Genomic DNA, 25,305 nt, shown 5'->3' with positions numbered 1-25,305 from the left:
GTATGTCCTCAGATACAAAGTGATAAAATAATATCAGAAATTACATTATGGAGTGAGACTAGTATGGACACATTTGGGGTATTTGAATAATTCAATGTGTATTTTTTAAGTTGCTTGTATATATATATGTATTTCTGTCAGGTTTCAGCCTGAAATGTTGGTTCTTAGCATGCTCATGGCCAAAGAATGACCAGACATGCCAAAATAAGGCAAGCATGAAAATGAGGTTTATTGAGGAGAGAAAGATACTATTATAGAGCAAGATACAGGTTTACAGAGCATGATATATATGCCACAGATGACTTCTAGACCCATTGTCACAGCAAAGGGAGAGGAAAAGGAAGGGGCCAAAAAGAAGGGCATTGGTTATGGTCTCAGTCTTGTTTCATAGTGCCCAGATAGGGACCTCCCTGTGGCTCGGATGTCACCATGGAACCACTTTGATTGCACAGTTGAGAGTTGCATGACCTGACTCTTAACTACACATGTGGGTTGTTCTAGTTCAATTTCTAGACTCTGTGGTACCTATGCAGCTTGGCCCAGGGGCTACAGAGTCCCTGCAAAATTCTTTTGTAATTGGCATGCTAAGTTCTGATGGACAGATTTGTAGGGTGTTCCCTCTTCCCCTAGCTATGGCAGTTGCTTGGGAAAGGATTAGGGTGGGGCAGGACCGAGATGGGGGCCTGAAGCCCACCCTTGTCCTTCTTCCCAGGTGAGGCAATTGCACCAAGGCAACAACACCCACTTTCATCCCTAGGAGGACTGGAATCCCTCACTGTCTACCTAACATTTCTACATATTAAATCTAAATTTTTTGTGAACATCTGATTTTTATAAGAAACTCAGCCAGCCAGTAACATAGAGAAAAATAGTATTAACAATAAAACTGATCAATTTGAAAAGTAGCAGAAATCAATTTTGTGAGAAGTACTCTATTCCAAAATGCTACTCATATTAACACAACAGCCACTAAAAATGAGAAAGGAAAGTATATGTGTAGGTATCGTGAAAACCATAAAATTTGTTGTTTTAGACTAATGTATTAATACTTACTATTCAGAGATAATTTTCTTGGCTAAAGAATTGTTCTTCTCAGGGAACTTTATATACTAGCTAATGCTTCATATATCAGCTCCAGTTTGTTGCATATCCAGAGGGACTGATAGAAAATAAGTAACTCCTTTAACTCTGGATGATCCCAAGACCTTGCCATTAAGAATTATCATAACCACCAGGACTGTTCAGGATAGTCTGTCTACTCCTTGGCCTTGCCAAAGTTTCCTGTCTCTTGTTAAGCTAATACTTCATTCTCTCTCCACGCTTGCCCTGACTTCCTTCATTATACTCTAGCATAGAAACTTATTAATTCCCTCCTAAATATTTATTATTTAGGTTGCTAGTTTTAAAAATTATTTGTTTATATCTTTCCTGAAATAGAGTGTGTCACTTGCAGATGCTCAAGAATAATTGCTGAATATATAAATGAACAAAAGGAAGACATAGGGAAATCATAATAAATCACAAATTATCTCATATATGTGTATATAACCATATATAACCGTGCATGTGTGTGTGTGTGTGTGTGTGTGTGTGTATACACGAGGCTGTGCTATTTAGTGAGATCTAAGTGGGGATTACAGCTATTAACAAATACACACAATTTATAAATGTAAGCTGCAGAGTTTATAATTTAGAAATGACAAATATTTGAATTATAGAAACTTTCGTTACCCACGTTTCTTCCAAACATATAGAGGTTGCAGTTATAACTAGATCCCTAAATGATTAGTAATTTTTCTATGAGGTGAACAGTTGTTGAAGACATTTAACATAGTAAATGGCTTTTCAATTTTAATATCCTTTATTCTAATGCTGGGATCTTTGAGACTATTCATAACTGAGGCAAGTGTTTTAGTCATTGACTTAACCCTGTGGGGAATTATAGGAACTCATTTAGACAGATGTATTTCAAGTTTAAGTCTTTTTTGCTTTAAAGATCCTAGATTCTGCTTTTTCATCAATATGCAAAGATTATCTTACTTATTAATGTAGATATTTGACAAAATGAACAATTCAGGGTTTTAGTATTGACTCAATTGATGTATGAGTGTGTGGGTATTATTATAATCCTCTTATCAGACATTCCTATCAATTGTCATCATTGGATAAAGCTTACATAACAGTAAATATATATGTATATTGCCTACATAAATATGTGCATATGTATAATATATGTGTATGTGTATGTAATCCTATTCTAAGTAAGCACACTCTACCCTGTCTCTCACATTAAATGCAGCTATCAAACCTGGATTGAATGAAGCTATTCAAGACCCTTAAAAGCAAGTATTATCAGGCAGTCTGGGGAAAAAGATCATTACTAAAATTATCTCAAACCTGTGATGAGTTTACCATTACTTTCCCTCTACCATTCCCTGGCCTAGAGTAGAAACTAGAACAATATTAGCAAAATAAATTCAAAGCAAGCTGAAGACATAAAATATTAAAATAAGAGCATAAATCAATGTATTTGAAAACAAATAATAATAATGCAGAAATCAATGAAATCAGAAGCTCATTCTTTGAACAAACCAAAACACTGATAAACCTCTATAAACACTGACAGAAAACAAAGAGCAGGAACAAATTATAAATATTAGGAACAGAAGAAAAATATTATTACAGATGATGCAATCATAAAAAAAGAGGATGAGAGAATACAATGGACAAATCTACCCATGTAAGTCTTATAATTTAGATGAAATTTGGCAACTTAGATGAAATGGATCATTTTTTTTTAAAAGTGTACACTTAGTAGATAACATGAATAATTCTATAATTATTAAATGAATTACATTGGTAGTTAAAAACTTTCTGAAAAAGAAATATCCAAGTCCAGATGGTTTCACTGTCATATTTTACACAATATTTAAAAAATTACCATCAAGTCTATACAATGTTCTCCAGAAAATATGAGAGGGAACACAATGCAACTTTTTTACGAATTCAGCATTTTCCTTACTACTGCAATCAGGTAAACATAGTATAAGAAAAGAAAACTTTAAATCAAGAGCCCTCATACCAATATTTTCTACTATATTTCAGAAAAATAAATCAAATAATATGTAAAAGAATAATACACCATGATAAAGTATGCTTTATCCCAGGAGCATAAGGTTGGTTTAATACTAAAAATTAGTTAATAATTCACCATATTAAGAGAATAAAGAAGTAAAATCACACAATCATATCAATTGATATAGAAAAATGTATTGGCTAATGTAACATTTATTTCTGATAAAAACTCTTAGCAAGCTAGGAATAGAGTGGAATGTCTTCATCCTGATAAAGGAGATTTAAAATAATATAGCTAATATTATGATCAGTGGTGAAAGATACAATGCTTCCCCTGCCCCAGTTCAAAAACAAGAAAAAGATACGTATTTCATCATTTATATTCATCATCATATTGGAAGTGCAATAAGGCAAGAAAAAGAAAGAAAAAGTCATACAGATTAGAAAGGAAGAAATAAAACTGTCCTTGTTTTCAGAAGGCATGCTTATTGTCTACATAGAAAATTCCAAGGAAATGATAACAATAAAAAAAGACTCCTTGAGCAATAAGTGATTTACCAAGATGGCAGAATACAAATACAACAAAAAACCAATTATAGTTTTATATATCAACATGGAACAATTTGAAACCAACTACATATATAAACACAGTTTACAATAACTTCAAAAAATAAAATACTTAGATATAAATCTAACAAAATCTGTATAGGACCTGTATGTTGAAAACTATAAAACCCTAATGAAAGGAATCAGGGAAAGCCAAGCAGAGAAATGCACTATGTTCATGCTTTAGAAGACTCAATGTTGTAAAAGTATCAGTTTTCCCCAAATTAGTATATAGATTTAATGAAATCTCAATCAGAATCCCAGCAGTTATTTCTACAGATATAGAACAAGGTGATGCTAACATTTATATGGAAACACAAAAGATTTAAAATAACCAAACAATTCTGAAAAGGAAGCATAAAGTTTGAGAAATTAGTCTATCAGATTTCAACACTTATTATACAGCTACATCAATCAAGACACTGTGTTATTGACAAAGTGGGGTAGTATACATATAAATCAATAAAACAGAATAAATACTCTAGAAATGAAACCACATACATATGGTCAATTTACTTTTTACAAAGGTGCAGAGGCAATTTAATGGAAAGAACGGGTTTTCCAACAAGTAGTATAACAACTGGGCAATCATATAAAAAAAAATGAACTCTGACCTACACCTTCCATCAAAATGCAAAACTATAAATATTTTAAAGAAGAACATAGTAGAAAATACTCATGACCTATGGTTAGGCAAAAATTTCTTAAACATAGGAAATTCTTAAACAATAGGAAAATCATTAAAAGAAGAAAATTGATATATTGGGCTTCATCAAGATTAAAAACGTGCTTGTTGAAAGGTACTCTTAAGAAAATGAAAAGATAAGCTACATATTGAGCACAGGGTTTCAAATTACGCATCCAACAAAGACCTTGTATTAAATATGTATGGAGTTCTCAAAACTTCACATGATGGAAAAAAACAACCAAATTAAAAAATGGACAATGTTCTTAAACATATATTTCACCAGAAAGGATATGAATATGACAGATAATCACATGAAAGTATGGTTATCATCTTTTGCCATTAGGAAGACGCAAATTAAAAGCACAGTCTGAGGAGATTGTAGAGTAACTGGAACTCTCATATATTTCTGATGGGAATGCAGCAATGCTGAAAAATAGTTCAGCAGTTTCTTACATATTTATCATGTGACTTAGTGATCCCACACCCTGGAGAAGAGAAAATGTGTTGAAATAAAATTTGCACATGAATGCTTATAGTAACTCTGTCAAAACTGAAACCAACCCAAATATCTTTTAACAGATGAATGAATGAGTAAACATGCTGTCATATATTTGTTTGAGCATTTAAAAAAAAATGAGCACAAAAGTAGAATAAATCTCAGTCATTACAATGAGTGAAAAAAAGTCAGTCCCTAAAGGCTACATTCTGTATGGTTCCCTTTAGATGACATTCACAAAAAGATGTAATTATAGTGTTGGCTAGCAGATCAGTGTTTGCCAGGGCTTAGTGGTGGGGAAGGTTGTAACTACACAGAGATAGCACAAGAAAGTTTTGTGGTGATAGAACAGTTCTGTATCCTGATTTCCACAAGGGTTGTATAATTCACACATATGCATTACAATTCATAGAACAGTACACCAAAAAATCAACATTCCTGTTATTTTAATATAAATAGTAAAATAAAATTTTAAAATTGTGAATTATCTCTTTTGAGAATTGTTTAAAGGGATATATAAATCCATTACTTTATATAGCCTAGCTTTACACTCTGAATCAGGAATGAACATTGGAAAGATTCTTTGGTGGGCATTCTTCTTATGTTTAGACCTTAGTTTCAGAAATGGTACAATGGACAGCTTCATAAAACTCATTAATGAGTTCACACTCATTGTTTATTCTTTATTGATAAAGCATATTGAAGCTACTGTGTAACATATCATCTCTCTGTGCAATGTAATTTTTTTAAAAGCCTACTAGCTTTGGCTGTCCAGTTTTCAAGTTGTCTCATAGTTGCCCTACATGAGCAATAGAATATAATGAATTGTTGGTGCATTGTTTCCAAGGCTAGGTCATAAAAGTGTTGCAGCTTTCACCTTCTTATATATTTTTTAATTACTCGCTCTGGGGGAAACTAGCCATCCTGCCATGAGGACACACAGAGAGAGTTACTCAGAGCAGCCAACTTGTCAGCACCAACTAGTCATCCATGCCATACACATGGCATCCATGTGAACAAGGTACTTTGGAACTGGATCCTCCAACCTCAGTCAAGACATCAAATGACTGCAGACCCCGCCAACATTTGACTGCAACATCCTGAGAGGTCAGGAGTGAAAGCTGCCCTACAAACGCACCCCCAAATTCTTGTTGCAAAAAATATAAAATATATTAAATGAGTACTGTTTTTTAAGCCACTAAGTTGGAGGTATTACAATGCAATATGCATATACGTAGAAGTGATAATAATGAGAGGTGAGGTTATCAAGGCAAATTGATATTGAGAAGATGTTGCTAGCATCAATAGATTGTAGGTCTTTATCAGGATGAAAAATTGCTGGGGTGGGAGGTGGTGAACCGAGAATAAGATGCTTAAAGTAATTTTCAGCAGTAGTGCATATATGAGAACTGACAAGCCAAGGGTATGTTTATAAGAATCTATGACTGAATTGGGGGAGAGGAACAGATCACTGGAGAACATAATGGAGAAGCCAGTATGTCTGATGGAACATAGGTGTAGTTGAATCAGTTACTAATTATCATGCCAAAGTGGATGTGTGTTAGAATTTAGTATTTCTGTTTGTTCTTTTGTTTGCTTAATTATTTATTTTTAAATGATATCTTTTCTTTCACCCAACTAGAAAGACTGTGAGGGGAATTTGAAAATGATTATTAATGAAGAGAGGATAAATTTTGTAGGAGACAAATAATAGTATGAAATAAGAATATAAGTAGAGCAGTAATTTTTCGCTGATGTTTGGATTACAGATATTTTGAGAAAAGGCTTTTGTATGCCAAACTATTTGTGCAATTTTAGGGATTCTACTTTGAAACATGTCTTTAGAACCCTGATCAAGGCCCCCGAGTAAGAAGTACCAAAAAAAGTGTGTGTGTGTGTGGCGGTAGGAGGGGGGTAGTTATTAACCAGTTGGTGGTATCAAAACAAAAGATGTTACTAAGAATATGTGAATGAACAAGATGTCTACATGTATTTCATTTTAGAAGGACCTATAACAGTGACAGGACTACAAAATCTATTATAATGGTTTTCAGTAGTAAAAATAATAATAATAATCAATAATAATACTAATTGACAATAATTGAAGCTCTAAGCTATAATGACATTCAAAGACACTGTGAAGAATACTATACTATGGTGTTCATTTTGTACTGTCTGACAGAAAAACAAACAGATTAGTGGCATGCAGGTTATAAACCATCTGTTACGTGGGTAAAGTTTCAACTAAGCCATGTATTTATGTTACTAAAGTGACAAATCATGAAGTCAGCAGGATTGGCTACACAATTAATGAAATAATTTTAGCGAATTATAATACAACACAAATGTTGCTTTTTTTAATGTTCAATTAGGTATTCAATTGACAGAAACACAGACTTGGAGAGATACTTCAATATTGATGCCAACAGTGGAGTTATTACCACTGCCAAATCTTTGGACCGAGAGACAAATGCTATTCATAATATCACAGTCCTTGCAATGGAGAGCCGTAAGTTGTGAGGTTTCAAACTGAATTAGGTTAGAGGATAGTGAGAGTGGAGAACAGGTTGTCATGAGGTTGTAAACTCAACTTGAATTATATTATTTGCTTATTTGAATTGAACAAAAACTTGAATATCCCAAGTTTCTAAGCTTTGACATATATTTATACTCACTGGCTTTATATGCTAATATTTGCAAAATTAATGAACAGAGATGTCTAAAAAATAATGGGCCTGGATTATCTTCAGAGGGCTTCTTGTTGTTTTCTGGTCTTAATTTATATATCTTGTTTATGCTGATATGGAATTGGTGAAATAGCTTACAATAATTAGTAAATTGATCTCCAACCAAGATACCCAGATTTGAATATTCTGATATTTGAATATTCTGATATTCTTATCCCTGATAAAAAAACTGTTGAAAAAAGAATGCATAATTATGTGCATATATGCATATTATATATTTAATGTATATGCATATATGATATTATACATCTATTTGTAAAATAAATGTATGTTTATTCATACAAATATGAGCTCAAGCATCAAAGAATATTGAAATTCATGGTTTACTGTTCATTCTTCTTTCAACAATTTTCTTATCAGGGACTAAAAAATACACATATAAATACTACATATATATGTACTCATACACATACATATGTGCATGTGTATATATACACAAATAATATACATATACATAAATACGTATGTATATTTGGATCAGATTATCTGTAGCTTCCTTTAAAGAATACAGCATTAGATTCTAGATTGCATTTGGGGCTTGGTCATTTTATTATTAGAATTGTGCTTTAGAGAGGCAAACATTTTTGGTTGATTCTAATTGTTTCTAATATATGTTTATGGATTGAAATGGAAGTGTAATAACAGCTTATCTATCAGAGCAAATGATAAGACATTTTCTTATTTATTAGAGAATCCATCTCAAGTAGGAAGAGGCTATGTGGCCATTACTATACTTGACATTAATGACAATGCCCCTGAATTTGCCATGGACTATGAGACCACTGTCTGTGAAAATGCCCAGCCAGGGCAGGTAAGAGTTTTCAGAACACCTTGCTTCTAGTTTGTGATTTCTTTACAAATATCCAGCAGCAGTTGCCTTTGAAATTCTTCCAGTTTTAATATAAAATATAATCAGTTTGTTTCAGCAAAGCTAACACTTTGATGTATATAGCATGAACTAATATTAAAGGAACTTTCAAATTTTGGTTTAATTGGGGTGATGAAAATTCCTCGGGAAGAAAAGGTAAACATTGTAAAAGCCCTGTTAAATGGCTAAGGGCTTAGACTCCTTTAAGGAGAAATATAGCATATTAAGCTTGATTGGGCTGTTTCCCACATTACAAGGCAGGGTTTAAATGTCTTGAAGTTCTAAGAATTAAGCATAGTTCAATCTCAGTTTGGTTTGTTCATCCATTGTTCGTTGTCTTGTGATGTTTACTGGGATGTCTAATCAATTGGTCCAGCTTATTTCTCAGGTTCACAAAAGTAAATGCAAGCATGAACTTTGAAAAGGGCAGGAATTGTTTTTCATAGCCCTTTTTTAGATTGGGTTCATATTAATACATCTGATCCTCTCCCCCAGCTCATTCAGGAAGGTGGTGTTTATTAGAGGTGTAAATTGCTCTGTCTTGCCGCAGAAAACTTAGCATAGTGCACCAATAGGCTTTCACGTTTTACGTTTTTCTTTCCTAGGTCATCCAGAAAATCAGTGCAGTTGATAAAGATGAGCCATCCAATGGACACCAGTTTTACTTCAGCTTAACGACGGATGCATCAAATAATCACAACTTTTCATTGAAAGATAACAAAGGTAGGGTGTTACTGTCTCTGGTGGAGGCAGCAGGTACCAACTCTCTAAGCAAGTACGTTTTTCTGCCTTCAAGAATGCTGATTATGGATTTTTTCTTAACAGCAAGGACATTAATTAAAGGGCAATGAGCCCCTCAAGTAATTTTTATCTATGGATTTGCTGTCATGAAGGAGAAGCTGCTATTTAAATCATGTTAGGCCTAAAGCCAAATAGGAGGGAAAGTTAGATCTCTCTCTTTCTTTTCTTCCAGACACTTGCTTCCTTATTTGTATAACAAGTTCATTATCCAAACAATCTAATATGTTGAGGGCCAACTAAATGCCTAAATAAGTACTATGATACACTACATAGATACAACTGGAAACAGTAAAAAAACAATGACTCCACACATTTTAACATAAATCAACTTTGACAATATTTTCAATAATAATATCCATTATTCTTTGTTTTTACATAAACATAAAAGTAATCCATGCAAATAAAAATAATAAAAAATGATGATCTATTCTTGATGCTAAGAAATATAAAATAAAAATAACAAAAGTACTCTCCCATATGCCTAACCACATTTTCTTGCTGCAAAGGTAAACACTCTTAGAAGTTTCCTAAGTGTCATTATAGAAACATTTTTACAAATATCTATAAGTAGATTCTGGTCTTTTTTAATAATATAGATATTGAAAATTATAAGAACTTTTAAAGAAAGCATGAGAACTTGCTATTTATTATCTAATTTTGAATTCATATATTTCAAAGTGTTTTCATTCACGATACTTATTTTAGAACAAGAGCTTTTGAAATTGATATAAAGGGAAAATAGTATTCTTCAACAATGTGGAAAATGTAATTCTTTTTCTGATTTAGATTTATTATCTGAATTTGGTTTCAGGGAAAATATATAGAAATAGATTTGCTAGTCAAATACTGGCTTGTCTAAAGAGACTTGCTTTCAAAAGATGGATGTTATGAGGAATTTTGCCTGAGGCCACCACCTTCTTTAGTGCACAAATTCCCACTTTGGCCTCAAAAATTCAATCAGAAAATAATATTTTTTTCCTGATCTCATTCTCCACTTAATGGGAACACTATCTTGTCCCTTTAGTAATATAAAAGGAAGCATATTCTCTATGTGGGTAACCCCAGACTCGGACTTAATCATAGTTGGAAGGGATGGCTCTCAGAACTAGGATTCATGCGGAACAGACACAGAAAGGGGAATTTATGACCTTCACAAGGAGAATATAAATATATCCCCCATGTGTCATCATCCAATACCACCATGATGGCTGTACTGCATGTATGTGAAAAGGTCTGTATTTATAGGACATCCACATTGCCACACAACTGAAAATTTGTCTATGTCCAACCCAGAGCTCCCCTGTACCCTGTACCCCTGCCTGTACCCTGCACCCCTGCCTGTACCCTGCAGGAAAACATACAAACAGGGAGAAAGTCAGTTCTCATGTTGTCTTCCTTCTTAGGGAGCAAATATAGAACATGATGAATTTTATGGTATCTTTTCTGAATGTAGGGGTTTTTTATCACATGTTGGGCATTTCAGCTTGTGCTCCTCAATTCACTGTGTGTGTGTGTGTTAGTTATTGTGATGTCAGTCAGGTTAGATTACAAATCAACAACTTTGTAAAACTTTTTGTATCAAATCATAGACACATATAACATCTGAGTTGGTGGGAACCAAAGGCATATATCTGTGTGTTATTAAGTGTGTAGGGACATACTCAAGACAATACTTTTCAACAATTTCAGGCTTGCCTTTACAGTGAGTAACTTCTCAAATTCATATTTTTTAAAATAAAATATTTGTTTATATAAAATCCTGCCAGGTGGAATCTGAAAGTCAGTTTTATTATTATACTTTCTCATCTATAATTGCATGTAATATATTTTCTGCAGTCTGATGTAAGCTAGCTATTTTATGCTATTTGAGACGGAATAGATTTCAGCTTGCTCTTTCATTACAGTATTGTTAATTCTTTCATGCCATCATTGGATAAATATCTTTTTTGACAGTTTGGAATATATACACATAAGCACACTGAATGAAACTATGGTCCTGATCTTCCTTCATTTCCTTTATATTTTCATTAATAGCTATAAATTGTAAGAATCCCATAATTCTCTAATTGGTTAAGACAAGTTAGTTGAAAAAATTGCTAACAGGTAAAAAATCTATTTCTGACATAGAAATCACAGTTATGATATTGTAGAGACTTATTCATCGCTTTTAAAAATTTATAATTACTATAATTGTTTAGCTGATATATTATATTGAATATAAATTAAGCACAAATGACCTGTTTTATCACTGATAAAATGTTTATATACATGCAGTAACTATAAATACTAATATAGAATTTTCTAAAACTATATAACAATTCCTTTTCTGAATGTCCTTTTCTATGTACTCCATTTAAATAAAGCTAAAGTGGTTTATTTTACTTGCTTCTATATTAAGCTTGAAACTTGTCAAAGAAATGATTGAAAATTTTATCTGTGCTATATGATGATGCCTCAAAAATATTTAACCTCTTAATTTTTACTATCTTTTCTGTAAGTATATGGTTTGAATTTTTTTGTTTGCTTTTTAATTTTTAATTATTAGGGTAGTTTTTACAAAGTTGCACTTCATGCAATAAGTGATGCATAAACATTTTCATATTTGGTTTTGCTTTATAACTACTTCTTTGGCTATAACTGTGTAGAATAACATAGGTATCTTAAAAATGTATTACACCAGGAATATGTCTCTCTGTCCAAAGGAACTCAAGGGAAATTGTTGAATAAAAAAGATCTGCAACTCCAGAGCTTTCCCTAATTAAAGAATCAAAGTAAACAGAGTGATTTAACTAAAGTTTGGAGAGGCAGATTCCATCAGAAATCTTGTGTTACATATTTGCTTTCTTTATCCTAGATAACACAGCCTCGATACTAACCAGGAGAAATGGCTTCAGGAGACAGGAGCAATCAGTTTACTATCTGCCGGTTTTCATTGTGGACAGTGGATCCCCTTCACTTAGCAGCACCAACACCCTCACTATCCGTGTCTGTGACTGTGATGCCGATGGCATAGCCCAGACCTGCAATGCGGAGGCCTACGTCTTACCTGCCGGCCTCAGTACGGGAGCCCTGATAGCAATCCTCGCCTGTGTCTTGACATTATTGGGTAGGTAATATTTCCAGGGCTTGCTTTGTAAGAGCAGTCAAAACGATAAAAATGTGTCACAACTTTCCTATTTTCTTCTCCATTTCTTTGTAGTACCTTTTGGAGAAAGTAAATATTCCACTGGATGGTGTTTTGCTCATTAAGTAATACAATTGTTGGCCATACTTTCCAGTGATAAATTTAAAGTATAAGTCAGAAAAAAATATTAATTTTATTTTCAAAATAGCACTGCAGATAAATAGTATAGCTTATGCTTAAAATTGATGTTTTTCAATTTTTTAAAAAATTTAACTTATCCCAGCTCTTAGCTTTAGAACACTCTACAGAGGAGATGCAGTAGACTAGAGAGAACATTTTCCAGATTTTTTTGATAATGTGCTTACTTTAGAAAATTATGGCTTTATAGTCTACCTTTTTGAGAAAATATTTACAGTGGCTTAAATTATTTGCACATTTTAAAAGACTACAATTTCAGCAATGCAAACGTCATAATTTCCTAAGTACTAACCTATTTAATTGTACTTCTTAATGATTAATTTATTATTTGGTTAAATTAGATTTATCTCTCATATTAGAATTGCAGTTTTGTAAGAGATTATACAGCATCCTTTTAAAAATTGGGAGACATCCAACGTGGACATTGGGTAATGGGTTTATTCCGAAAGCAACATTTTCCTTCACAGTGTAACTTCCTATAACAAGGACAACAAGCTCTTAATATTTCACCTGACACTATATTGTGTGTTTCCTTGGAGTCTAATAGAATTTCTAAACCCATTTATAGCATATTTTTTTTTTATAACAGGAGCACTTACAATGGCTGTTAGCATTTTATAATGTTTAAAAACTATATTGGTGGAGTTAGGTAAACCCAGGTTTTATTTTGCCACCAACATACACTAGTTTGTCATGAGGGGAATGTTAATTCCTCTATAGATGGCTTCTTACCCTAAAAGGGGAAAATAACAGAACTAGCCTCATATGTTTGTTGTGATAATTAAATGAGATAATTCATGAAAATAACAGTGCCTACTTTCTTATAAAGAAATAATTCATGTAATTCATGTAAAGAAGAGTACCTACCATATAGTGAACATTTACTAAATTTTAAGTGTTATTGAAGAAGCAAAAATTCTAAGCTAGGACCTAGTAAGCAATACATTGTAAATAGTCTAATAAAAATGGAAATTATTACTTTCAATAACTTTAGCTAAGCAAATCAATCTAGAAGCAAATAATTAAACTGCTTTTTTCAATAGAAGTTCATATATGTGCAGAAACTTTCAGAAATTCACTAGAAATGGCAAATGATTCTCAATTGGTGCCTGATAAGGGACTAGAATAAAGTTTGAAAAGGGTGGAACCATTTCAAACATTTTATTGGTCTACTGGATTCCAAAACATAATAATAAAGATGCATTAGTAAATTGCATATTTATTTTATAGTAGCAGAATAACCTACACAAGAAGATTAAAAAATTTCCCTTCATATTTAAATACTCATTCATTAGCTTAAAATCACAGAAAAGGTAATGAAAGCATAGGTAGATGGTGTGTGGAAGACTATTTAAACTTAAGCTAACCAGTTTATTACACGCACCTTAGATAATACTGTATTTTAAAGATAAGATAAAATTGTATTACCCACATTTTCATTATCCTCAATAGTGAATTGACTTTTGCTTTTTTAATGAGTGTCTGTCTGATGAAGCTTATTTTACTTTTAGTAAATACTTTCACCTGTGACTTGGGGGTTTCTTGCAACTTAGGTTACTTGACCATTCTAATTAGTTAAGAATCATCAACTGGTTCTTTCTGAAAGTAAATGAAATAGAATTTTATTAGATTTCATTCTTGGGTATACTATGTATGAGTGTGTGTGTGTGTTTGTGTCTATAATGGTTTGAGAGATTTTGTCAACATTTAGGTAAGTATGACTACTCTTTCTATTAAATTTGAACATACTGCTTAAGTAGACACTAGGTTTGGAATGCCTCTTCTGTGTCTAAGGATTAGGTTGTTATGTCCTATATTTTATTCATTTTTTAAAAGTTGCTGCAAATCTCCAAAAACATAAGTCAATCCAGAGCCTATTGCACTGGAATACAGTTTGGAACTGTGGGCTTCTGCCTGCAGTTTTCATTTTTATAGTGACTACACAAGAATCAGTATCTTCAAATGCTAGCATTTTAGCTCAAAAGTGTGGTCTCTGTGTCTTATGTCCTAAGTTTTTACAAGCAGATAATCAGGAATTTTTATATCCTTTTGGTTCTGTCACCACTATTATCGGCTCTGGATTTTCACACCATAGGTGCTGAGGACAGCAAGATTGAAGTATTCACAGGGTTGCAGGTGGTGTACACAGCCTGACATGGAACTTGATTTCTAATGCACAAATGACTCATTCTTTACAACACCTCAAAAAGTAGTGTGAATCTTTTCCCCAGACATTAGATCTCAGGATTGGTAACTCAAACCCTTTCAGACTTCTGAATGAATATTAATAGAAAAAAGGAAGATGAGGAGGTGGGAATGGAGAAGAAGAACTTGAGAATCAAGTTCAATTAAGGATGAAACTGTAGAAGCACCTGGGCTTAAAAAAAGTATACTTCACTACATGGTACGTTTGTGTTCCAGAGATATGACAAGTTAAAGCTACCTGTAACATGACAGAGGGAATGCATGGAAGGTTCCCAGAAGTTTAATGCTGGAAGGCATCCCAGAAATCGATTCCAACCCAAACTTCTACACTTTATAGAGGGGAGTAGATTGAGGTACAGTTAGGTTCAATGATTTGCAGGGGTTTTTATTAATATAACAAGTTAGTGGCTATGATGGGATAAGATTCTAGATCTCTTTGTTCTCAATCACCATTTTTGGATTAAACTACAAAGGAAACATGACTTGAAAAATATAAAAATTGTTACTCTCACATAGTCCTGAAATTCACGTCATCATGTTTCACATTTGAAATTCATGTTATCTGAAGTTGGATTTGTCAGTCTTCCCCTCTGTCTGTATTCTTCTAACTTTATGATGGACTATTTTCTGACTTTTCTCTAATTCTCACTCTTGTTCTTACTACTCTGTTTTATCTGCACCTGAATTCTCTGAATGAAACAGATGATCTAAATATTAGAACATGAGGTTGCCTTTATTTACACCAAATAGAGCTTGAATAAGACACATTGCCATATTCAAATTTTATGGTAATCAGTTAGGTGCCTTAATTATTTTTCATGCAGAAAAAATGTATCAATATATGGCAAGATGCTCTAGTATTCTAAAGCTTGAATAAAACTTATGACCCATCACTGACACCAATGGCAATTTAATTATGTATTTTTATCATAGTTAAATTCATATCTGTTGATATATAATTTTTCCACCAGGCTAAAAGCACTTTTTAAAGAAAAAAATACTATGAATAACTGACACATTAAACTATTACTCCAGTGTATTTTTCAAAAATAAAGAGGAAGAATTTCAGCTTTGTTTTTAACTATGGTTTCAATATTTAATATTATACATCTATTCTGAGGATATTATAGCTAGATTCTTTCTGTTCCTCTACACAAAGAAGCTGTTTTCTTCACACTAAAGCTGCCACTGAATTTACTATATTAAGTTTTGTTGTCTTCCTACTTGGACTTTGAGGTCCAAGTAATTGAAGTCCTGTAGCATTTCTTCCAGCTCTTTGCTCTTCTGACACAATTGGGATTAGTTAGACTGGCCTAGTTTCATAAATTCAGGTTAAATAAGGTGTTTGTAGAAACTCACTGTTCACTACATGAGACTCAAGCTCTTCCAGTGTGTCTGGGATGGTCAGCTTGTCGTTTAGCTGTCATGGGTTTTTTCACTTTTCTTCCCTGATCAAGTGCACCTTTTAGTACCAGGTACTAAACTATATTTGGTTTCCAGTAACTGTGGCTGCTCATGAGTTTGTTCCACAGGAAAAATACTTTCCTGGTTTTGTAAGTGATAGTGAACGTTACTGAAGTAAAAAATATATATTCAATTGCTGAGAAAAAAATGGTAGCACTATGTAAAAAACATATCCCCGTCATAATCTATAATGATAGAACATAATTGACATAGCAGTCCTGAGATAATAATGGGCAGACTACAGTTAGCTAATTTATGGTAACACATGTGTTCCTCTCTCAAACAAGCATGAACACAATAAAAAAAAATTACATTTCATAAGCTCATACTATGTGCTAGACATTAGCTTAAGTGCTTTACAAACATTATCTAATTCTCATAAATCCCCTAGACAATTATTATTATACCCACTTTTCATATAAGAAAACTACAACTTAAAGGAAATATGCACAAAGTTCTAGGGTGAATGAATGTTAGAGTTAGAACCCAAATACAGGCAAGGCTGCTTTCTGAATGTTCTTTATAAAGTATTTTTCCATATGTGTTTTCCAACATGAATGACCTGTGTGTTTGGGGGAAATGTCTATAAGTCTGTGGATATCACAGTCTGGCACTGCCAAATTAGAGGCAGCAGTATTTTTTATCTGTTTCACATAGCAGTTTTATCATTTCTTTGGTTAATTCTGGGTCTAATTTATAGTATCTTCCAATTACTTTCAGCCTCCAGAGAACACATTTAGAATTGTGTATGTTAAATTTGAGGTTATATTTCAGTATAACCAAAATAAAATTACACAAATTGTCTCTGTGCATAAAACATTTAGAAAAGTTTTAAGTACTTAGGAAAGTTTTTCTCTATCTTAACTGAGACTAAAGTAAAATCTTTCTAACTCTCACATTTAAAAAAAAAAAAATTGTGATACTTGTTTTGGGAAAGATAAGATCCATTTTAGTTATAGTAAAACTTTTTCCTGTCTTGAAAAATGGAAAAAATTGTCTCCTTTATGTATGATTTCCAAATCTTTGGTTCCTTGTTCTACTGGAGAGCTGAAAATAGAAATCTCAACAGAAATATCAAATCCTGAACAATTCTCCTACATTCCTGCCTCTTTTTCTGGTTTATTTTCTACCTATATGTTTTTCTGAGTGGAATCAGCCAGGCTTCCTTCTTCTCTCTTCCACCCTCCATAGTCAAGTAGTCCCTAAGTACCTTTTTTTTTTTTTTTTTTTCTTTTTTTGAGAAAGGGTCTTGTTCTGATGCCCTGGTTAGAGTGCAGTATATTTATTTCTCCAATATGATTCAAGTCTCAGGGATATACATACCAAGAATGTTTGTCCATTTCATTCTCCCTTTGCCCTGTTATTTATTTATTTATTTGAGACAGGGTCTTGCTCTGTCTCCCAAGCTAGCATGTAGTAGCATCATCATAGCTCACTGCAACCTCAAACTCCTGAGCTCAAACGATCCTCCTGCCTCAGACTCCAGAGTAGCTGGGACTACAGGTATGCACCACCATGCTTGGCTAATTTTTGTATTTTTTGTAGAGATAGGGTCTTGCTCTTGCTCAGGCTGGTCTTGAACTCTTGACCTCAAGCAATCCTCCTGCCTCAGCCCTGAGTATTTTTAATTTTACTTTTTTGGTTCTTGAATCAATTCATTTATCTCCCTGTTTTTGCACCTGATTTTGTCCAGCGTCCATCTTTTCTCTCCTCAATTATGGCAACTGTCTCATTCTCTATCAAAGCCAATCCATCAGAACTGCAAGGCAAGCTTTTTACAATCAAACAAGATGTGACAACCCCAGCTTAAAATAATATTTTCATGACTCCTCATTGTCTAAGAACTAAAATCGCAGACAATCCATCAGCAGACTGCTCCCTCCCAGTTCAACCTTATTTCCCTTACAAGGTGTACTTTAGCCAAATTGCATGAGTTGCTTTTTCTCATACTGATTCTGTTTTGTCTTACTTTTTCTAACCTGCCTTGCTCCTTCTGCCTGGAATTACCTCTCTGTGGGATCCACAAGTGGTTTACTCCTTCGGTATGCAAGACTCACTTCCTTGGCTTCTGAGCCAAGGTTAGGTGCTGCTCCTAAGAGCCCCACCTAAGACACCTTGTGTCTTAGGGCATCCGTCAGAGGTGATTTGTCTGCTGCATTAGTTTGTCTCCTTGTCCATCTACTCCAGTAGACTCCTGCTTTTGGAGGCAGGAACTGAACATTATTTTATTATATATATAGCACATATTAAAATGCTGATCTAACATATACAAGGCATCCCATATATGCATGCTGAATGAAGCATGAATGATTTGAATGTACTCATTTATGGAAAAGAATATTGGTTTTAATTTTTGTCATTTATAGGAGTATCTCCATTGGACTGTGATTTCTCAATTTCTCAAGATTCTACATTTTTAGGACATTTTTCTGAGATTCAGTCTATTTCTTTAATGTCTCAGGAAAATGGATATGACAGAGGTTAAAAGTATTTAAATTTTATTTTCAGTTTAATAGCCATGGAACTATATAAGGGTTCAAGAAAAAAAAAATCAGAATGTATGACTAAAAGTAGATAGATAAAGAAAATATTGCAGAAGAGATGTGAAGGATACTAATTATTATCAGTTTAAAATTCAGTTAAAATGTTTTAGTTGATATCTAATTTATCTCAATCACGTACCTGGATTATGTCAATTACAAATCTTTATTTATCCTTTGTGAAAATAGGTAGTAGAGTGGGTCCATAGTAAAAGTTAAAAGTTTGACTTTTTGTTACTGAGAATCGGCATGTATCTCTGATTCCATGGCAAATAAATCCAGACAAAATGACAAGTTGATTTCTACTTATCCTTTAGATCTTTGCTTAGATGTCACTTCTAATGACATTTTTTTCTGATCACAACCAGACTGTGCTGGTGCTTCTGTATTTTTCCTATAATTTTACTTTTTAAAACATAAATTATTTTACTTCTTTGCTTGAAACATTTCAGAAGCATCAAATGTACTTACATAAAATCCAAATGTTTCTCACGGTCCACAAAGCAAAGCACGTTCTGCCACCTGCCCGCCTCTCTAAGGTATCAGGCTGTCTGATCCTTCGCTCACCCAGCAGGAAGAGCCACGGGGTCTTTCTTCCCATTATTTTCAAACCTGCCACCCTTTTCCTAAAACATTCTCCCTATATTCTTTTGCCTGTTAGGCTTAGATTGTCTTTTATGTCCCAGGTTCAGTGTTACCTACTGAGGAAGAACATCTTCACCACTATGATTAAAAGGCACCCTTTACACCCACTGTTTCACATCATAATATTTGTTTATATCTTTTTTTTTTTTTTTTTTTTTTTTTTTTTTTTTGAGACAGAGTCTCACTCTGTTGCCCAGGCTAGAGTGAGTGCCGTGGCATCAGCCTAGCTCACAGCAACCTCAAACTCCTGAGCTTAAGCGATCCTCCTGTCTCAGCCTCCCGAGTAGCTGGGACTACAGGCATGCGCCACCATGCCCGGCTAATTTTTTCTATATATATTTTTAGCTGTCCATATAATTTCTTTCTATTTTTAGTAGAGGTGGGGTCTCGCTCTTGCTCAGGCTAGTCTCGAACTCCTGAGCTCAAACGATCCGCCCACCTCGGCCTCCCAGAGTGCTAGGATTACAGGCGTGAGCCACCACGCCCGGCCCAATATTTGTTTATATCTTTTGTAGTACTTATCACAATTTGGAAATATATATATGTTAATCTGCTTTGGTCAAGTATGGAAGCACCTCGAGAGTAATGATCATTGTCACGTTCTCTCTCCCTCTCTTTTTAACCAGTATATTCTTAGGGCTGAGCATAGGCTACATATAGACAAAAATATTTTAAATTAATTAATGAATATTATTTATCACAACCCACTATAAAATTTTCAACCTTTCCCACATATTTGAATAAGTGAGGTCAGGGTAAAGATTTCATTTCTTTCTGTTTACCAGTTCCATGACTCAAATTTTAGCAAGACTCAAAAGAATTGGACCTGAATTGTATAAGACGGTACATAAAAGTTTACAGTACATAACTTATTATTGAACATAAACAGATAGCGCATACTATGTGTAGCACTATTTAAGTACTTTATGAATATAAACTCACTGAATCTTCATAAAATTACTATGAGGAAGTTCCTATAAATTCATGAACAACCAGAACAATGTAAGTATCACATGGCTAGACTTCAACTCTACTTAAATCTTTTCTCCTGTATCCATTCAGAAGTAGAGTCCATATGACCAAAAAGATAAATGATGAAACCTCTTAAAATATATAATCTTGTTCTTACTTAGGCAGAAAATATTCTTCTTAATACAGAGATTATCACCATAGTCCCTGAAGAGCAGTTAATACTTATTCTAAGAGATTAAAATTTATTTCTCATATGTATTCGAGTAGTTAGAAATTAATCTTCTCTCAAGTTGTTGAAATGTTAAATTGCCTCACCTTCCAAAATACTTCACATTTCTCATCGCTTTGAGCAAAATTGGGAAATAAGGCAAAATCCCTAAGATATTACTATCCTTGATGTGTATTGTACCCGTGGGCTGAGATACCCATGGGTGCTTTCAGATTTCACTTTTGTTGAATACTTGAACATCAAAAGCAAGTGTATCAGTAGTATGAAATACATTTACAATAGAATATAACAAATTTATTGATATATGTGTATATATGGCAAAGTTCATTATAATTATGTGAAAGAACTGAGAATCTTGAAATGTTCTGCCTACTTAGACACTGAATTAAATTAATTATTACATAACTCTTACCCTCTTTAAATCCTCACTTATTCTTATGTTCACCTATTTCTTATACCCCTTTTCTCTCATTGGACATTTCTCCCCTTCAATTTTGCTGTTTAACATGTGTAATAGATTTCTCATTTTTTGCCTGCCTCCACCTGTGCACCCCATCATTCTTCTCCTAATACTCCCTTCTCCATTCTCTGCTTTACTCCATTTGATTCTCACTAAGAAGCCTTACTAGATCCCACTTTGTTTCTACTGTAATTACTTTTATTTGGGGGGAACTATGTGAAAGATTTCAGAAACTAAAGTTGTATATAAAACTAAAATCATTATTTTATTCTTCCATGTGTCGTAAAAATAACTGATGTTTCTTTCTTTGAATAAGCAATTACCACTTGAGATCTTGCTCTTGTCAACCTCAGGCTTTATTTGTCAGTTACCTTCTATGAAAGTACCAGTTTACAGTGTTACAGAAAGTGCCAAGGCTTTGAAGGAAGACTGAAGTGGAGTGTGCCTTACCCATTGTTGCTTTTAATTACACTGGCCATCAATAGGTTGTTTCATGCATCTGAGACAACCATCGCTCTGGAGAACTGAGGATTTTAAATCATATGTCCTATGCGTGGATCTTCATTTCTCACCTTACCACCTTTTCTGTCTCTCGTTTCATCTTCAGTACACACGCCTAGCCATATTTGGTACACTTTCTCACTTTCTACTTTGTTTGTTATTTAATTATGTTCTTTGTTTTTCCTTCTTTAAAGGAAAACACAATATGTTCAGGTGTTATGTTTATGGAATTTTGAATTAATGTTCTTGGTAGACCAGAAGATAACAGTGAACACCTATAAGTGCCTGAAATTCTGCTAATTCTGCTTATATTATTTTCAAAACTCTTTATCTCGTTAATACCCCCTATGAAAATTGAAGTTGGCTGATATTATCATACATAGGTAGGATCAGTTAGTTACTTGTCCCAATAGCACACAGCTAACATATGGAAAGGTTGAACAAGGCTTTCTCAACACCAAAGCTGAAGTTTCTTCTCCTGTGTCATTCTGACATGTACCCTGAAAACTATAAGGCCTTGGAGTGGTGGCAGTGTTAATTCTCAGTAGAAAGAAGGGACAAGCCACTTAACAGGAAAGGAAGGTGAGTACCAGACTACTTATGGGAACAGAAAGATAAGCAAGCAATAACTTTTATATCTGCCATTTTGGTAAAGCTGGTTGAAAGTATCCAAATGCATTAAATAGGAGCAAAAAAGAGAATAGGTATATCTGCCAATGCAGTATGAGAAGGCTGCCAGAAAAGCTCAGAAATGTATCTCAATTGCTCAACAGTAGGCCATCCATCTATAAAGTAGAAAGATTATGAGATGAACAATAGGCCAGGATCAAATACAAAAGGAAAGGAAAGTGCCACAAAAACAATTGTTTTTATAATGATATCCAATACAATTGTTTTCATCAGTCACATTTCTTTTGATGATGGTAAAGCAGATGGCAAATACTTCAGAAAGAATAATTTTTTAATTTAAATTAATAAAAAGATTAATTCATTTTATTTAAAATTAAATAAGTACTTTGCTTTTTGGTTTTTGAAAGTAGACTGAGGTGGAGAATTGAGTATGCCTCAGCCCTCGTTACTGTATTTAATTATACTGACTTACACTGGTATCTTTCTTGGTTTTCTATTTTTATTTTCAAATGTACTCTTAATGCCAAAGTAAAGAGTTTACAAGATGCTTTAAATGTAAGTATTTCAAGCCCCCTTTTAAAAATATGACAAGAATAATGTACCCCCAAACAATCCACTTACTGCATATTTTGGGCTGTTAGATCTTCCAAAAAAAAAAAAAACTTAATGCAATAATAATTGTTAAATGGTATTATATTTATAGACAAATAATTAAAGATTTAATAACTCATTAATTTATGTTTTTAAATTCCAAAATTCAGGAACACCTTTTTTATCCTCCTCTTTTCAACATAATTCAAGGGGCCATAAAATTTAACGTGTTCTCAATTTAGGGAACATTCAGTCACTTGCTAGCCAGAGCAGTCTCCTTATCAGCATATACTAAGGGAAAATACACAGGATATATTGTTCGTTTTAGCCCAAAGAACAGACAGTGTAATTGTTCTCCTTTGCCTTCTAATGCAACCACATGCTTTAAGATTTAATTATTAGTTTTAACATAGGAAGAAAAATTCCTAGCATTAAAGGTTTATTTCTTAAATCTATCTTTGAGTGATGCTGAAATCTCACAATCTGTGTTCTGTCTCTAGATATAATGTATAAAGACCAAGTTCAGTATTTTATACATGAAAGTGGGACTCAATTTATTATAGAGAAGCTTTTAATCTTTGTCAATGGCGTGACATGCTGGATTTTATTTAACAGTTGACTTTCATAGACAAGGACTAGGCATTTCTTCAAAGAACCTGACCAAATGCTGTAATCCATTTCCTTCTGAAATTGCAGTTGTTAAATTAGACACAAAATATTTACGAATGTCACTTCACCTTTCCAGCAATTAAGGAGTTCAAAAATCCCTTTGTGTTTCATGGCTTTGAAATTATTGTATTTATTCTGAACTGGGTCTTCAATTTGTTCTATCAAATGCTTTAGAGGTTACGTTAAAGAGGGAGACATCAATTCTGAACAGGTGTGGAAAAGGGTTCCTTGATGTATAAAAGTGTTCTATTTTAAAGCCATTTTAGCAATTTTAGCACATCTACTGCTGTGAATTCCCTTGTAAGTAGGTGGCCAATTCATTTCTCTTTAAAGGGAAGAAAATCTGTAAGTCAACATCACAGACCTAATTTTGCCATGAGGAGGCTCAGGTGGTGAGTTTACTGAAACTTTCCCATTGTTGTCTCATTGTTTTAGTGTTGATCCTTCTCATCGTCACTATGAGAAGACGGAAAAAAGAGCCCCTTATTTTTGATGAAGAGAGAGATATCAGAGAAAATATCGTTAGATACGATGACGAGGGCGGGGGAGAGGAAGACACAGAAGCTTTTGACATGGCTGCACTGAGAAACCTCAATGTCATCCGAGACACCAAGACCCGGAGGGATGTGACTCCAGAAATTCAGTTCCTGAGTCGACCGACTTTTAAAAGCATCCCAGATAATGTCATTTTTAGGGAATTTATTTGGGAAAGACTGAAAGAAGCCGATGTTGACCCCGGCGCTCCCCCGTACGATTCTTTGCAGACGTACGCATTTGAGGGCAACGGTTCCGTGGCCGAATCACTGAGCTCTTTAGATTCCATCAGCTCAAACTCTGATCAGAACTATGACTACCTGAGTGACTGGGGACCTCGTTTTAAACGACTTGCAGACATGTATGGGACTGGCCAAGAGAGCTTGTACTCATAGCCTTGACACCTTACTTTGAAATGTACTGAAGAAAAAGTAACAGCGGGAAAAAAAAAAAAAAAAAAAAAAAAACCAACCAACTACTTACAGAAAACAAGAACTCCACTTGCTGGAGAAAAATGGTTGTAAATATTTCTCCGTTTTTACCTGTTTAGGTTTCTGCCTTGGTGAAGCATATCTTCATTAGACTTACCTAAGGGACTTTACTGACCACAGACTCTGAGCATTTGAAGGTTTTTTGATAAAAAGAAATGCTTAGTGGTTTGTGAATAGATAGCAACTCTCATATACCTGCAAAGGCACCCAACCTCTATGAGTAAGTAGTGCCCTGTGTTGTCAGTGAGTCAAGGATGCCTTGTGCATACCTTTACGGTTCGGTCAGTAAGAGGAATAGAACACGATGTGCTATTGAAAAATCCTGGAACTTCTTGCATATAAAAACTTGGGACAAATTTAATTTACAGCAATGCTTTTTAGCTTGCTATGTTATAGAATCCAGCAGAATTTTATTGCTGTTGGTTAGCAAAAATATTTTATTTAGCAATATACAAATTCTCAGAAAATCCTCCCTATATGAAAACCCTTCAATAAAAGCCAGTAAAATTTGGTTTAAGACAACATAAACCCTTGTTTATCAAATAAATTATGAGGTGTTCCAAATAAGAAAAAGGTAAATAATTTTTAAAGTTTGCAATAGTTTTGAGATGCTTGTGTAGGTATGACTTAAAGAAAAAGTTGCTGTCTATTCGTTGATCTTTATTATCTCTTCTGATTTGTACAGGAGAATATCTTTTCTTTTTTATTTGACACATGGTGTTATATTTATTTTGGAGCTCCAATCTCCACTAAATTCAGGTCCATCTTACT

The 25,305-nt window shown here is 33.7% G+C and overlaps 1 protein-coding gene across 1 annotated transcript in view; it reads left to right on the top strand.

Moving 5' to 3' along the window:
* Positions 1 to 24,438, top strand: part of CDH7 (cadherin 7) — a 100,983-nt gene extending 76,545 nt beyond the window's left edge. The window contains exons 7-11 of the mRNA XM_069467884.1: positions 7,238 to 7,374; positions 8,302 to 8,423; positions 9,086 to 9,203; positions 12,136 to 12,387; positions 23,945 to 24,438. Coding sequence (XP_069323985.1) covers positions 7,238 to 7,374; positions 8,302 to 8,423; positions 9,086 to 9,203; positions 12,136 to 12,387; positions 23,945 to 24,438 — 1,123 coding nt within the window. The remainder of the gene's footprint in view (positions 1 to 7,237; positions 7,375 to 8,301; positions 8,424 to 9,085; positions 9,204 to 12,135; positions 12,388 to 23,944) is intronic.
* The last annotated feature ends 867 nt before the right edge of the window (positions 24,439 to 25,305 follow it).

The sequence above is a fragment of the Eulemur rufifrons genome, chromosome 5 (assembly GCF_041146395.1).
Source record: "Eulemur rufifrons isolate Redbay chromosome 5, OSU_ERuf_1, whole genome shotgun sequence".
In the NCBI taxonomy this organism is placed as follows: Eukaryota; Metazoa; Chordata; class Mammalia; order Primates; family Lemuridae; genus Eulemur; species Eulemur rufifrons.
This window is presented reverse-complemented; position numbering and strand designations above follow the sequence as displayed.